At 43.3% G+C, this 16,455-nt stretch overlaps 1 protein-coding gene across 4 annotated transcripts in view; it reads left to right on the top strand.

Moving 5' to 3' along the window:
- Window positions 1–16,455, top strand: part of NELL1 (neural EGFL like 1) — a 670,736-nt gene that overhangs the window by 121,106 nt on the left and 533,175 nt on the right. For all 4 annotated transcript variants that reach the window (XM_072985884.2, XM_072985883.2, XM_072985886.2 and 1 more), the window contains exon 4: window positions 9,177–9,347. In XM_072985884.2, coding sequence (XP_072841985.1) covers window positions 9,177–9,347 — 171 coding nt within the window. The remainder of the gene's footprint in view (window positions 1–9,176; window positions 9,348–16,455) is intronic.

The following is a 16,455-nucleotide window of genomic DNA, read 5'->3' as shown; positions in this document are numbered from 1 at the left end:
GATTCATTCAGAGTTGAGTTGTAGCCTGACTGATTTGATTTGCATCAGAATCTTTTAACATATTTGTATTTGAACAAAAAGGAAAACATTGAAAATAGGGAAATAAAGGGCTCTGACCTGGGTTTGGGGTGGTGGATGAAACTCAGCGTAATCAACTATGGCTCAATGTCCAGTGTACAAACCCCCACTCCTTCCTTGCTTGTTTCCTTGCTTGCTCACTTGCTTGCTTGCTTCTTTCCTTCCTTTCAGGGGATTTGCAATGTGTTCCTTCCACAGCTCTTGCTCATCCCTGAAACCATCCTGTGTTAGCTGGTCACTGTTGCTGAATCAGTCACCCCTGGATCTTCTAGAATGAAAGTTGCTACTCTGAATCTTGCTCTGAAGCAGAATTCAGTGCATTGGAGAATCCCGGTTTGATTTGAGCAACACTTCAGGCTTCCTTGCTTTAGTTCAGTTTGATAAGGAAATAGACAAATCCCCATACTTCTCTTCATTTTCCTAATAAATTCTAATCCAAAGCACATTTTACAGATGCATGCAAATCTTATACATGCATACCCTTAATTACACCCCCCATACAAATGTGAACTGCAGGCAATTTCTGATTGTGACTATATGAGGTTATCTCCTTGACTCTCAGCATTGCATGTAAAACTAGAGCTGCAATGGAAGTTGTTGGTATGTGTTATCAAGTTGTTTCAAGCATATGGCAAGCTTGACAACCTTAATAGGTGGGTCTTTTTTTTTTTTGAGATAAGAGATGTTCAAGAAATCATTTACTGTTGCCTCTCTACAATGAATTTCCATGGCTGAGCAGGATATGGACTGTGGTTTCCTGAGTTGTAGTGTGACACACTATCCACTATACCACACTGTCACAGTAGATGTTATACTTCTACTCTGCTGTTTTTAAATTTCAAAATTTTAAATTAAAAATGTCAATTAATTAAAAGAATCATTTAAAGTGTTTAAACACAAGAAAGCCTGTGACTATAGATCTTTTCAAAGTATACCATGATCGTCTTTCAAACTGATTAAGGTTACGTTTTTGTATGAATGATGCTTTTCCATGGGAAACACATCCACTGTCTTAAAATTGGATATTGTAAAAACTGTACAGTACATGAAGTGACCCAAAATCTGATTAGCCATGCCCAACACCATTACTGTAAATCCTGATTGTGAATTGCTGCAAGTTGAGAAGTTAGCATAGGCATTTGCTTCTGCACACCCATTGTGTGACTTGGCCCACAGCAGCAGTTGCTGTCTATGACAGTTCATTTGCAGCAATTTGCAGCTGCAATTTATGCCAGTGAAATTATGCCAGCACAATTTTCAGTTTGATTCCATCTGTTGTATTTACTGTGTTGAATCCAAAGAAGAACATGCACAAGGTGTTTGTACATGAATCATCAGTACTATAAGAGGGACATTCTTTAGTAGTTTTCACGTTTCTGTTTGTGTGGGAGGTTGCGCACGCTCTTCAAGAGTCAAAGAACATATTTGTATTTAGTTTTGCTTTCCTCATTCAGCACTGTAGATGGAATTGTAAAGCTGCCATTCTGTCAGTTGAAGACACTGCCATTTGGCAAAAGGATATATTTGCAGGAGGCACCTCTGCAAAGAAGTGCCGCAGTGCAACAAAGTGCAGGGTAAGAAGACACAGTGAATGTAGCAGCTGGGCGAATTCAGCAGCAGGGTGAGGAAGGCAGGGCCCCAGATACTGCCTGTCACTTCCCTTGAGAAAAGTTTTGGCAAACTCTAAACAAATAGACAGACAGACAGACAGCAGTGGGCTGGGGGTCTATCCTGTGTTTTGCACCGAGTGTCATATGTATGACTATATGCCTTTTGGGCAAAAGTCATGGGTGTGTACCCATTGCAAGGAGCTCCAAGAACTCAGGGAACAGGTTTGCTCCCTTGAGATCTTGATTGAAGACCAGGAGAAACAGAGACAGGGAGAGAGGGACCATGGTGAGACTTCCAGAGACCTTCAGGCATCGTCCCACCCACAGACAAGCAACTCTTCAGCTGCTGGGAATGGAAGTCTCCAGGCTGGAGGACGCCAATCTGAACAAGAGGGAAACCATCCTCTAGAGGGGACCCCTTCTACAGGTGACAGGCCCATATCCAGTTGCATTGAGGATACTCCTCAAGGGGAGAGGGAAACGGGCCTTCTGTAGTGGGCAATTTGGTTGTCAGGAACATAGAGTGTGGCATCTGTGATGGTTGTGAGGACCACATGGTGACTTGCCTGCCTGGCACAAAGGTTGCAGACATCATGTCTCATCTAGATAGATTAGTAGAGAGTGTTGGGGACGAGGCAGCAGTGGTGGTGCATGTCGGCACCAACAACGTGGATAAATGTAGCTGTGAGGTCTTGGAGGCCAAATTTAGGTTGTTAGGGAGGAAGCTCAAAGCCAGCACCTCAAAGATAGCATTCTCAGAAGTGTTACCTGTTCCATGTGCAGGGCCAGCTAGGCAGGCGGAGCTCAGGGGTCTTAACACATGGATAAGATGGTGGTGTCAGGGGGAGGGGATTAGGTTCATTAGGCACTGGGGAACATTTTGGGACAAACTGGGTCTTTACAAGAGGGATGGACTTCACTTGAATGAGCATGGAACCAGATTGCTGATGCATAACATTAAAAAGGTGTCAGGGCAGCTTTTAAACTGAATCCCAGGCAAAAGCCAACAGAAGCTGAGCGGTGTCTGGTTTGGGACTCCTCATTCCTGTGGTGATGACAGTGTAGGAATTAGGACTGGCAACGTAATGGGATGTGATAGTTGGTCCATGAGAATGAGAAGCTATGGAAAAAAAAGAATCAAACAAGCAGCCCTTCTTGGGGGACCCGACATGCAGGTGCTTTTATTCAAATCCCCGAAGCAGCTGAGCAAAGATGGGAGAGCTGGAACATTTGGTGGCTAGGGATAACATTGATATAGTAGCCATAATGGAAACCTGGTGGAATGGGGAGAACCAGGGGGATACTGCAATCCCAGGCTATAAACTCTATAGGAAGGATAGGGAGGCGCGTGTTGGAGGTGGGGTGGCCATCTATGTCAAAGAAGGGGGTAGAATCCAGCAGAATGGAGATAGATGGTGGGTCTGACTCCACCATAGAATCTCTGTGGGTTAAACTACCAGGCCCAAGGAGTGATGTGATAGTGGGGTGTGCTGTCATCCTCCAGATCAAAAGCTTGAGGGGGACCTTGAAACGAGGAGACAAATGAGGGAGGTGTCCAAGAAGGACAGGATTGTAATCACGGGGGACTTCCAATTATCCTCACATCGACTGGGCCAATGTGTGCTCTGGTCAAGAAAGAGAGACCGGCTTTCTTGACATGGTACATGACATGCCTTGGAGCAATTTGTCATGGAGCCCACCAGAGGACAGGTGACTCTGCATCTAATATTGTGTGGTGCTCAGGACCTGGTTAGGAATGTGAATGTCACTGAGCCATTAGGGAATAGTGACCATGTGGCAATCTCTTTTGCCATGCATGTTGTGGGGGTTGGGAGAGTCTCAAGCAAATCTGACACAAATCTGACACAGAAATCCTTGATTTCTGAAGGGTGGACTTCCTTCCCTCAGATGAGGAAACTAGTTAGAAAGAAGTTGAAAGGGAAGGTAAAAAGAATCCAATCTCTCCAGAGTGCATGGAACCTGTTTAAAACAATGGTAGTAGAGGCCCAGTGGAAGTGTGTACCTCAAAGAAAGAAGGGCCCAACTAAGTTCTAGAGGGTTCTGGAATGGTTAACAAGCAGAGTTAGAGAGGCTTTAAAGGGCAAGGAGGGGTCCTTGTGTAAATGGAAATAGTTCCCAAAAGAGGAAAATAAAAAGGGACACATTTCTTTCTGCAAAAGAAATGTAAGAAGATGATATGGAAGGCAAAGAAAGACTTTGAGGAACATATGGCCAGCAATATAAAGGGGAATAATAAAAGCTTATTTAACTATGTTAGAAGCAGGAAACTTGCCAGAGAAGCAGCTGGCCCTCTGGATGGTGAAGGAGGTAAAGGGGAGGTAAAGGGGGACTTGGAGATTGCAGATAAATTAAATGAGTACTTCACATCTGTCTTCACGACAGAAGACCTTGGACAGATTCCGCTGCCCCAACGGCCCCTCTTGACTAATGAATTAAACCAGATACAGGTTAAAAGAGAGGATGTTTTATTGATAAATTGAAGATCAATAAGTCACTGGGCCCAGATGGCATCCACCCAAAGGTTATTAAGGAACTGAGGAATGAATTTGCTGATCTCTTAACTAAAATACACAACATGTCCCTTAAAACAGCCACAGTACCAGAAGGATCTCTCCAAACTGGGAGAATGGGCGGCTAAATGGGAAATTACGTTTCAGTATAAGAAAATGTAAAGTAATGCACATTGGGGCAAAAAAAAAAAAAACACACACATCAAAACTTTATTCACCAGCTGATTGGTTCTGAGCTGTCCTTGGTGGATCAGGAAAGAGATCTTGGTGTGCTGGTGGCCATCTTGATGAAAGGGTCAACCCAGTGTGCGGTGGCAGTTAAGAAAGCCAATTCCATGCTAGGTATCATTAAAAAGGGGATTGAAAATAAAACAGCCAACATAATAATGCCATTGTAGAAAACAATGGTAAGGTCGCACCTGGAGTATTACATACAGTTCTGGTCACTGCACCACAAAAAAGACATAGTGGAACTGGAAAAGGTGCAGAAGAGAGTGACTAAAATGATGACTGGGCTGGGGCATCTCCCTTATGAGGAAAGGCTACAGCCTTTGGGGCTCTTTAGTCTAGACAAAAGGCGCCCAAGGGGGGACATGATTGAGACGTATAAAATTATGCAGGGGATGGATAATGTGGATAAAGGGAAGCTCTTTTCCCTCTCACACAATACCAGAACCAGGGGACATCCACTCAAATTGAGTGTTGGGAGAGCGAGAACAGACAAAAGAAAATATTTCTTTATCCAGTGTGTTGTTAGTCTGTGGAACTCCTATCTACAGGAAGTGGTGATGGCATCTGGCCTAGTTGACTTTAAAAGGGAATTGGATAAATTTATGGAGGAAAAGTCCATTGCAGGTTACAAGCCATGATGGGGATGTATAATCTCGAGGCTTAAAAGGAAGGTATTTCAAAATGCCAGATGCAGGGATTGGTATCAGGAGACAGGTATCTAGTTGTTCATGTGCTCCCAAAAGCATCTGATGGGGCCACTGTGAGATTCATGAGGCTGGACTAGATGGACCCTTGGCCTGATCCAGCCAGGATCTTCTTATGTTCTCATGTTCTTATTTTGGATCCCTCCAATACAGAATGCCTACCGTATCTAGGAAATAAAAAGTACACAAAGAACCATGTGTCCAGGAGATGACTATCTTGTGTCTTACCAAGACTATCCACAGGTCACCACTTTTATGGGGGATCTTGTAATTCTTCTTTATTCTCTAGAGCACCCTAAGACTTGCAGCTCCTTATGTATCCTCCTCCTTTCGTCAATTTGGACAGGCAAGGAAGAGGGGGAAAGGATGGGCTAGTCAGCCAGAGCTTTCATCAAGGACAATATAAATCCTCAAAGCCTTATTCTGGTGGACCTGAACTGTGGGGACACTCAGTGAAGATACCTGAGGACCCCACGGAGAAAGAGGGAGACCAAGATTTGGGGAAATCCCCTTGAGCCACATCTTAAAAGGCTGCAGGAATTCTGTAAAGCTGCATTGCAACTATGAATAAAGCTCCTAACTGTTTAAACCCTGAAACTGAGCCCATAGAATTTGTGCGAGGGAACCCAGCCACTGCCAGCTCTACAGCACTGGAGGCTGGTCACACGCACAAACAGCCACACACGTCTCCCTCCAATCTGCGTCAGCATGTCCTAGCACCCTCCTTGGCTGCTATGTAGATCTGCCATGCAAGGAGAGGTGGCTGGGCCACCTGCTTTGGATTGGGGCTGCCACACCACCACCAAGAGGGGCCTAAGCAAGTCTGAGACCCACTTTTCTCAGGCCACTTCCTGGAGATGAGTAGCAGCATAGTATTTACTGAATATTTATCTAATGAATATTGATTTAATTATTGAAAACAAATCTGTATATAACCAAAACTGTGCTATCCAGACCCATGCAATTCAAGGGAGAAATGTAACTGCAAGGGATGGAATTCTGTTAAGAGATGGACATGAATGACCAAACCCAGCAGTTTGTGCCAGTTCATCCTTCAACCACACAGATGTTCAGCAGTTCCCAGCCCCACCTCCTCTCACAAGCACCAACCCAGAGGCAGGACCCTACCTCTGAGGGGGTGCCCACTGGAGGAGGCAGAACTAGAAACTGCCAAACATCTGTTTGGTCGAAGGATGCACTGACACCAACCACTCTTTCAAGTGGTAAGATATGTCTGTTCTCATAGACCATGGTTTTCCTCGCCTGTCTATCTGGCATTCCAGTAAGGTTTGGTTTGTACCTCGTGAGCTGAATTTGCTAATCTGATTGCTAAAACATATTATTTCTGAGGAGATCCCATTAGAGGAAGTGAAACAAGTGAATTTTTGGGCATAGTCATTGCCTTTAACATCTAGGTTGACCCAGAAAGCTGGCTGGATAGCTCAGTGGTTTAGGTATTTAGTTGTGGAGCCAGAGGTTGGGAGTTCTTCTCACCACTGTGCCTCCTACAAGTACAGCCAGACTGTGTGGTGTTGGGCAAGCTGCACAGTCTCAAGATGCTCCCACAAGAAGGGAATGGTAAACCCCTTCTGGATATTCTCTTCCCAGAAAAGCCTGAAAGCGTCATCATAAGTTTGAATTGACTTGATGATACACGTTTATTATTATATTGACCCTGAGACATTAGATTATAGCTTCAAATTTCCCACTGATAACTCAGTGGTGCCGTGAAGTCCCCTGAAATAGGAAGAAGCCTAAGAGTGTTCATTTTGTTGAGGATATCTTCATGTCTTTAAAGCCATTTCTGACTCAAATTCAGGTTGTCTGAAAGTTTGTATCTCCTTGTATGAGCCCCTGCTAGTTTTAAGATAATCAGGGAAGTGTTTTCACTTGGTTCCACCATTTCATAAGCATGTCTGGTGATGTCGCAATAAAGGGCTTTTTCTGTGGCTGCTCCCAGATTCTGGAATGCCCAACATCAATCAAGGACTTTTGGGGGGGGGGGCACTCATAAGTTCATTGAAACACCTTATTTAGTTGAAGAATTCTATTTCCTAGGAATAGCAATAGTAAAGATAAGGGGTTGGCAATTTCCTCATTGGGATGCAGAGGATGCAGAACCCCACACCTGGATTGTGGAAGGCTGCCATCATCTCCTGAAAAGTATTACCTTTCTTTACACTCTCTCTAGTGTCCATGGTTCCCCAGGACCTAAATGCTGTATTTTTTTATCTCTTGTAGCAGAGGCATGCAAGGAAAGCCTGACTTTGTGAACTGGTGCTGGTTCACAGGCAGATTTTTCGAGAGACAGTTTTTCAGGTGTGAGAAACAACATGTGGATTTCAGGTTATGAAAAGAAGGAATGTTTTTCTCTGTGAACCTCCCTTACTTCAGAATCTTTAAAAAATGTATTTTCTGTATAGTTTATCTAAAGAACAGGGGGAAAGAATGCATTGAGTGATTTCTTTTTGTGCCTTGACAAGGGAAGGCAATTATGAAACATTTAAGTTTCTAAATAGAGCTTCATTGGCAGTACTTGTCTCACTGCTTTCTTTGACGATGAAATGCTCGGAGCCGCTTCTGGTTTTGTGAGACTGACAGAGCTTCTTGCTGAGTGACAGCAAAAGCAAAATAAAATGCAATCGTAAAATCATTTTTAGGTGTACATTTATAACTACTTTTAGCAAAATCTTTTTCCTTTCTTGGGAGCCCAGTTTTCTTTTGCCCATTGGATGATCAAGAAGAGCTGTACTCTTTGTATGTCTTCGTGTTACTGATGAAAGCATTTCTGCTCCCTTGATAGCACTGGCTGTGTGTAGGATTGTTCTTATATATTCAGGGTCATTCTCACCTTCTTCACAAGGGTGCGCTAATGGCAGAAATAGTTCCTATAATGTGTAGTGCTTTGTTTTGCTGCTTTGGCACCTTTAATGGCTGTTCAGATTAAATGTGAATGCAGCGTGTTAGACGATAACAAACTCATTTTTTATCCTTTCTGTTTTCCTTACTAGACATGCATTTGTGCACAAATTCCTACTCAGTTATTTATTGCATGAGCACCTTCTGTCAAAGGTTTCCATTTCACATGGTCAATGTTTCTGAGGGGGAAGGGAATGTGACAGATATATATAGCTGAGCTCTGCATGTGTTGCTTTTCTTCGTGATCTATTTACTTACCTTTTGTAATGAATTAAACAGGCCGGAATCATAAAGATGTTAAGTGTTATGAGTAAAAATCTTCTTTCTGAAAGAATTGCAGACCAGTCTTACTTCTTCAGTTTGACTTTAGTTAACGATCTGGAAGAGACAGAATGCCATGGTGCTTCTGAAGAGAATCCCATGCAGTTGCTTGCCAGGCTCATTATCAACCCCAAGGTGGCTGGCTGGCTGGCAAGCTCTCAATAAACTTTTCTTTCTCATTTATCATTCTGCAACATGTGGAAATGGATCTGGCCACTACTTGGTCCCCAGAGAATCTCATCGCTCTGGGAGATTGTGTCAAATGCACATGGAATCCAGAAGTAGTCACTTTGTGCAGCTCAGAATATATTTGCTTACCTTTTTCACCATAAAAACATGCTAGGTGAAAAAGGGTCCAGCCAAGACATATAGCTCAGGGCTTCCACATGTTCCTGCCCTACATGGGATTTCTTTAACTGTGGAGAGAAGGGCTTTGAATAGTGAATAATTAACTCCTGGCCATAATTATAAAACTAAATCTGGGCACATTAGGGAGACAGGAACCTTAGGTCCCAAAGCTGAATCCAGCCTTCTTCGGGTCATATTCTGGCCCCTTCATTGGCTGATTTCCCAGCTCTTGTATATAAGTTCTCAGAAATCAAACTCAGCCTTTTGCATCAAAGAATTCTCCCACCCATGGATAAAGACTTTCTTTGGAAGCATTATTCTGGATGTTTGGTTAACCTTCTTTCAAACATTTGAACTGTAGCTGTTTTCACTGAAGGCATACTGTAGTTGTCTAATGTTCACTTTGGAATTACTTATCTTTGTTTTAAATGCAGTTACTTTGAACTGGAAAGCAGCGGCTTGAGAGATGAAATAAGATACCACTACAGATTTAATGGAAAGTCAAGAACAGAAGTGTTTCCGTATCGGCTAGCAGATGGACAGTGGCACAAGATCGCACTGTCACTTAGTGCCTCCCACCTCCTGCTTCACGTGGACTGCAATAGGTAAGACATTCTACTTGTTGGTCTGTCTCTCTTTTTTTTCCTGAATAACTCCTACTGTGCAGGCTGAAACTTATGATTTGATGAAGTCTGAAACAAAGTTTTTTGTGCTCTTTCACTCTGAGTGAAAGAGAAAAACAGCCTTAGAATCAAATGGTAAGCCTGTGATTACGAATAAAAGACTGATTGCTCATTTTGGGTGGTGATAAGGTATTAAATATATCTCCATGTTCTGTAAGTATGAGCTGAAGTTAACATTTGCCTTGATTACCTTTAAGTACACTGTATTGTGCTGTCTGTTTCATTTTTGAGGAGGGCTTCTCTCAGCATGCTTCTGCTCCGAAGGTGTAATGCACCTTCTAATTTCTTTTGATGTAATCAAGCTTATTTCTAAAACAAATCTTTAAAATCTTTTCTAAATAGAAACTAACAGAATATATGCTTTAAATGCTTTGATTTTGCCAACTAATTCTCTGCCTCAAAATGTTTTTCCATCTCGTCTAAAACCATAATGGTAACGCTACTAATTTTGGAATATCAACTGCTAGAGAATAAAAAATGCATTACTTACTATTTACCATATTCTTCTGGAATTATATTACAACAGGCACGTATAATGATATTGGCTGTCATAAATATCTGTTTGGAATCTCTGATTCTTTAAAATCTTTATATTTTTTTCTGTGGATGTTGCTATCCAAGATAACTTTCTAAAGAAAGATGGCCATGCAGGGGCATTTATTACCTTTTAATGTTATTTGACAGATAGAGACAGCAATGGAAGGTTTTGGCTGTGAAATCCCCAGGGATGATTTTAGTCATATGTTGTCGCTGTGTGATTGAGCCAAAACTTTCTGGAGAACACAATTGCTGAAATGTTGTATATTCATCTGTCATTGTAGTTGTTTCGGCTTTTTTTTGTTGAACTATGTAAAAAAAGTTTCCTCAACAAGTGCTTCAAGATTGTTATTGGAAAACAGCTTCTACACCAAGGATTACATAGAGACTCATTAGAGGAAATCATAGGATATGAGAATACAGGAGTAAAATTGCAGCATGGAAGTAGCAACATACCTACAGTATTTGAATTCTGTATGATTCTTTTCATTTATATAGAATTGATGTTTTCATGTATAAAGTTATGTATAACTTTCATAGCCTATACGTAAGTGAGAAAATAATAATCCTGCAAATCCAGCTATGCATGGAATTCTTCTCTTGCAAAATAGCTCTTGTTTTAGCAATTAAACCTGGAGAGGGGTGTGACATAAGTTACTGTCTAAGTCAGTGAAAGAAACAGTCTTTTTAAAGACTAACAGATCAATCTTCCTGTTAACATTTATGGATCAAATTCTACTGAGGGCTACACTTGACATTTTATTACATACGTAGTTAGCATTGCTTTTCTCAACATAAAGCTAGCAGGTAGCTAGGTGGTAGGACTAGATTGGGAATGTGTTGAAAGAGGAGAGGGAATTACACTTTGTCCTGTCAGGATCTTGACTGGAATTTTGTCTCCTTTCCCTGTGTCTACTGTTTGCACCAGTGGAGACTCTTCTGCTGTCAAGAATAGCAGCTGTGGAAAAGCAGTTCAGGCTAGAACTGTCAAATGCCAAATATCATAGTCAGTGGGTACAATGGGTATAGTCGTCTAGATGTATAAGGAGAGGAAAACTGAACTTGGGCAGCCTTTCTAGAGTACTTGAGAAATGTGACAGACACGTTTCTGTGCTTTAGAAAGCAAAAAGTGCTAAAGTAAGTGACAATTGCATTTGGACTGCAGTTGCATGAAGTTGCAATTTAGTGGTGCATTTGCCTTTTCTTGGAGAAAAATCTCCTGTACCAGAAGAATCCTGTCAAATCAGATTTATAAGTCTATCTGTTAGAATATCTTTGTTCCACAAAGATAAGATACTTCTAATAGGTGTACAAGTAGGGCTTTTATGCAATTCTCCTACTGCAGCTCTTCACCAGTAGTTTCCATGCAGAGGCATACTGCCTCAGACTTGGCCTGTCTTATTTTCCATGGATTTCTTTAATCTTGTTTTAAAGTCATACAAGTTAGAGGCCATCACAAATTCTTGTGCTAGCAAACCATGAATTGACCAAGTGTTGCATGAAGAAATTTGTTTGTATGTCTTTCATATCAAATGAATTGGTTTACCTTGAGACAATATTCAGAAGAGAGTAAACCTGAACTCTCAGTACAGCTTTAAATGTAGTATCGATCTCTTCAACTTTTTGACCATCAAGTAATTTATGTAGCCCTCAATCTTTCAGATTAGTGTTTGAATGCTAGCAGTTTGCAAATTTATTCTTCCTTAGTTTCATGGTTCTTCTTTGTGGTCTCTGTAGATTGCCTCAGAGTTAGCCTTTGCCATGTTCTGGAGCATTCCCCAGCCAAGCTTTCGGTGGTAGCCCTACCCATACCCAATACCATTGTTACTGGCCAAACCTGGGTTCTAAGATTCTCTGGCAAGGAATCAGGCATAGACACAACAGCTGAACCAAAGGCCCAATTTTATTTGAATAGCAGTAAATAAAAGGTCAGCTGGGACTTCTCTTAAAAGCAGAGAAGATTCCAAAAATACAGTGTACATATGTTTTATAATGATACTAAGAGTCATAAAAGTACTTCAGTTCTATTGCTCACTTGTACCCCAATTTTGGATCCAGTCCCTCATTGGGTAGTGATGCCAACTACGTTGATCTATTGATATGCAGACTGTGTGCCCCTATGTTCTTGGCACAGGGGCACACAAGATGCACCTGAATGTCTAGGGAAAGAATCTTATCTTTTAGTATGTTTATGGGTAGCCTTCCTGGGCCCTGATATATGGTCTTCACTCTTCAGCTCCCTGGTGTGAATGTTTTGGCCTGTCATGGCTGATATCCTCCTGCCTGCAATCCAGGACCAGGCCATCTGCCAGATCAAGAGGAGGATGGGCCAAATGAAAGTGTGACAATGACATTCCATACGATGTGTGAATGTTCCTCTCTTTGCCTGAGCTATGTGTGAATGTTCCTAGGCCTAGTTTCTCTGAGGCCTTTGTTTTCTCTGCTAAGGGTTATACTAAAATCTAGTTTTGATTCTGCTCCAGTATCACCATCTCATATAAAGGTGCACCCTGATGATCAGTCCTCAGTTCCTTTATCTCCACCTTAGAGAGTGTTCCAGTTTCCAGCTACGCACAAGTCTTTAGACCTGTTCTACCTACCTTATCGTATCCATTACCTGCTTCTGTTCTTTGTTATTTTCTCCCTGCTGATTTCCTCACAGTTCATTTCTGTTCTTTTCTTTGACCATATTTGGTTCTTTTTCCATGACTGAGGATCTTGCCTGGTTGCAATGGTGAGAGCATTGCCCCAGCTGATCAGCACTCTAAGTGCCTCTTTTGCTTAGGGGATCCACACCTTCCCTAGCCATGTATAATTTGCAAGGGCTTCACTGAGCAAGGACTCCGTTTAAGAAAGTTGAATCTAAGATGATTTGAAAGCAATCACTCAAGGTTGCAGAGCAGGCAGCACAAATTTGACCCTTCCATATGGCCTCCATTTTGGTGTCCAAGGCATCTAGCAAATTATCTGCAGTGCCCTTGGCAGTGTTGTTTGGTTTGGGCTCCACATCCATTACACTGAGTGATTCCTACACTTACAGACCTAATTAAAGTTGTCCCCCGGGCCTCATCTGAGACCAAAGAAGGATCTGTTTTCAGTGCCTTGGGCACATACAATATGAGGCCCAATACCATCTCAGATAGACCCAGACAATTTGATAGTACTAGTTCTCAAGACTGGCTTGTACCCATGATCACAAATGTATCAAGCTTTTCAGCACATCAGGCCTCTCCCCCCAAATGGTTGCCATCCAGCAACCCATCATCTTCATCATTAGCCTTTATAGTGGAACAAACCAGACTAAATTAAATCAGAAAGCCCACTCTTTGCTAGTGAGTAGAAAGAGTTCAAAACTTGACTTAAAGAGACACAGGTTCTATTCCTCAGCAATACTAGCAATAAGGATCAGCAATTACCAATCCAGTATGGCTGCATGTCAGAAACTCCTTTGGGAGAAATTAAGACTTTTCCTCCACCAGTAACTGGACAATCAAATACAACTGGCCCTCTTTCTCTACCATCTGGTCATCAATGCTGCAAGACCCTTGGCTGACAGCATATCAAAGGTGATTGCAGGGGCAGGGGCCCTTCAGAGCACTGCTAGCTCTACATCACCAATTTACAGAAAGACTCATGATCATGTATAGTAGATCTTGCTTTTGTTGAAGACAACCTTCATCTTCATCTAAATCCCAATTTTGATCACTCTTCCCTTTGGTCACTTGCCTGCTTTGTTATTCTACATCTCCTTCCCCTTTTGCACCATTTAACATCTTGGCGCCCCACTACCACTAGTCAATTGTACTTATCATTCGGAATGGCTGTACCATCAAGTACCATTCTACTACCTTTTGGACTATTCTGCCTCACCATTCCATTAGTTCCTCTCCAAGAGGAGATTCCCCCCCTCCTTGCCAAAGAGGCAATCAAACCCATCCCATGATGGTGTTACATGACAGGATTTTCTCCCATTACTTTGTTGTGTCCAAGCATGACAGGGGTCTCTGATCCATTTTGGAACTCCATTCATTAATTCTTTCATCGAGGCAACTTCCGAATAGTAATAATGACTACCATCGCCCCTCTACTTTGTTGTAGAAACTGGTTCTCAACAATGGATCTAAAAGATGTGTATTTTCACATCACCATCACACCACTTCACAGATGCTATCTGCACTTTGCTCTGGGAGACCAGATATACCAGTTTAAGATGCTACTGTTGGTCTTGCCATTGGACCCAGGTATATGGTCGTTACCAAGTGTATGGTCCCACTGGTAGCCCATCTGCAAACTCAGGGTGTTGTCATCTTCCTCATACCTGGACAGTTGTTTGTTTGTTTGTTTGTTTGTTTATATTTATTTATTTATTTATATCCCGCCTATCTGGTCGGTTAAGACCACTCTAGGCGGCTTACAGCATAAAAATACACAATAAGTATATATATAAAACAGTTTTTACATAATAGAACACATTTCAACAAGATGGGGGCAAACAGTGGGGGGGGAGGAGAAAAGGGGGACATCAGGAATTGACTGGAGGGAAGGCCTGCTGAAACATCCATGTTTTTAGTTGATTTTTAAAGATACCCAGCGAGGGAGCCACACGAATCTCAGGAGGTAGGTTGTTCCAGAGGCGAGGAGCCACCGCCGAGAAGGCCCGATTTCTTGTCTTTTCCTTCCGGGCCTCCCTCAGCATTAGGCTCCTCAGCCTCACATCCTGGCCTGCATGAGTGACACGGGTAGATCTTGGTGGGAGTAGGCGTTCCGCCAGGTAACAAGGCCCTAAACTGTTTAGGGCTTTGTACGTAAGCATCAACACTTTGAAGTCAATGCGGAACCGGATGGGCAGCCAATGCAATGAGGCCAGAGTGGGTGAGATGTGTTGTTATTTTTTCACTCCACTAAGTAGTCTGGCCGCTGCATTCTGCACCACCTGGAGTTTCCGCAGCAGCCTCAAAGGCAGCCCCACATAGAGTGTATTACAGTGGTCTAATCTTGAGATTACGAGTGCATGCACCAAGGTAGTGAGCACCCCAACATCGAGATAGAACCGCAGCTGGACTATCCGCCTAAGATGAAAAAAGGCGGTATGGACCACCAACGCCACCTGAGTTTCCATAGTGAGCGCCGGGTCCATATGGATCCCCAAGCTGCGGACCCCATCCTTGGTGGGAAGAGTCACACACACTCCCAAAAGAGAGGGAGTTTCCCAGGCCCCCAACTGTGGGGGCGCCCACCCTCAGTACCTTCATCTTGTCCGGGTTCAGCTTCAGCCCGTTCTCCTGCATCCATTGCAGTACAGTCCCCAAGCAGCGCTGGAGGGACAGAACGGCATCTCCTGCGGTTGGTGAAAAGGAGATGTAGAGCTGAGTGTCAGCATACTGATGACACAAGGCTCCACACCCCCTGATGACCCCACCCAGTGGCCTCATATAGATGTTGAACAGCATTGGGGAGATAATTGACCCCTGTGGAACCCCACAATTGAGACTCCACGGGGCCGAAACACTCTCCCCAAGCTATACTCTCTGGGGGCGGTCCTCCAGGAAGGAACGGAGCCAGGCCAGTGCCAGGCCACCAATTCCCAGCTCAGAGAGCCTCCCCAGGAGGATACCGTGGTCAATGGTATCAAAGGCCACTGAGATGTTGAGGAGGACCAGCAGGGACACTTTGCCCCTGTCAGCCTCCCTCAATAAGTCATGCACAGGGCGACCAATGCCGTTTCTGTACCATGGTGCGGCCTGAAGCCCAACTGAAATGGATCCAAGGCATCTGTTTCATCCAAGTGTGCTTGAAGCTGGTCAGCCACCACCCTCTCGACCACCTTGCTTAAGAAAGAAACATTGGCGACGGGCCTATAGTTGCCAATTTCATCCACCGCAAACTGGGTTTCTTCCTAATGGGCCTAATGAGTGTCTCCTTGAGGGCAGAAGGAAACCTGCCCTCAAGGAAAGACCCATTGATTATTACCGTGGCCCATTCTGTTGTTATCGGCCTGGCTGCTTTGATTAGCCCGGCCGGGCAAGGGTCAAGAGAGGAGGTGGTGGCACGGCAGCGATCAAGCGCCTTGGACACAGAATCAGGCATAACAGGCTGAAAGGAGTCAAAAGTTACTGGGCAAGACATCTCTCCTCGACTCACTCTGTTCAAAAAAGAAGAGAGGTCCCGGCGGATGGCCTCCACTTTAGTGCCCATTTTGCAGCCTGAGGCCTCCTATCCATCTGATCCATTTATGAAGAGAATGCGAACTCCAACTTAGTTCTAGGAAGAGAAAGAGCTACAAGGCTGTCTATAATAAATATTCATCTTAGAATCTGAGTGCTAATGTAATAGTTCAAATGGGGTAGAGCTCCACATTGATTTGCAAAACAGACTTCTTTGTTGCCTTGGGAATGCACAACAGTTTGGCGATATGGCTGTGTTTTAGACTCCTTATCTGTGTTTGGATCTTCAAGGTGGGCTCTAATGTCATGAGATACCACAGACTGTATGT

This window comes from Pogona vitticeps, chromosome 1 (genome assembly GCF_051106095.1).
Source record: "Pogona vitticeps strain Pit_001003342236 chromosome 1, PviZW2.1, whole genome shotgun sequence".
Lineage (NCBI taxonomy): Eukaryota > Metazoa > Chordata > Lepidosauria > Squamata > Agamidae > Pogona > Pogona vitticeps.
Note: the sequence above shows the minus strand (reverse complement) of the source record. Positions and strands in the feature narration are given on the sequence as shown.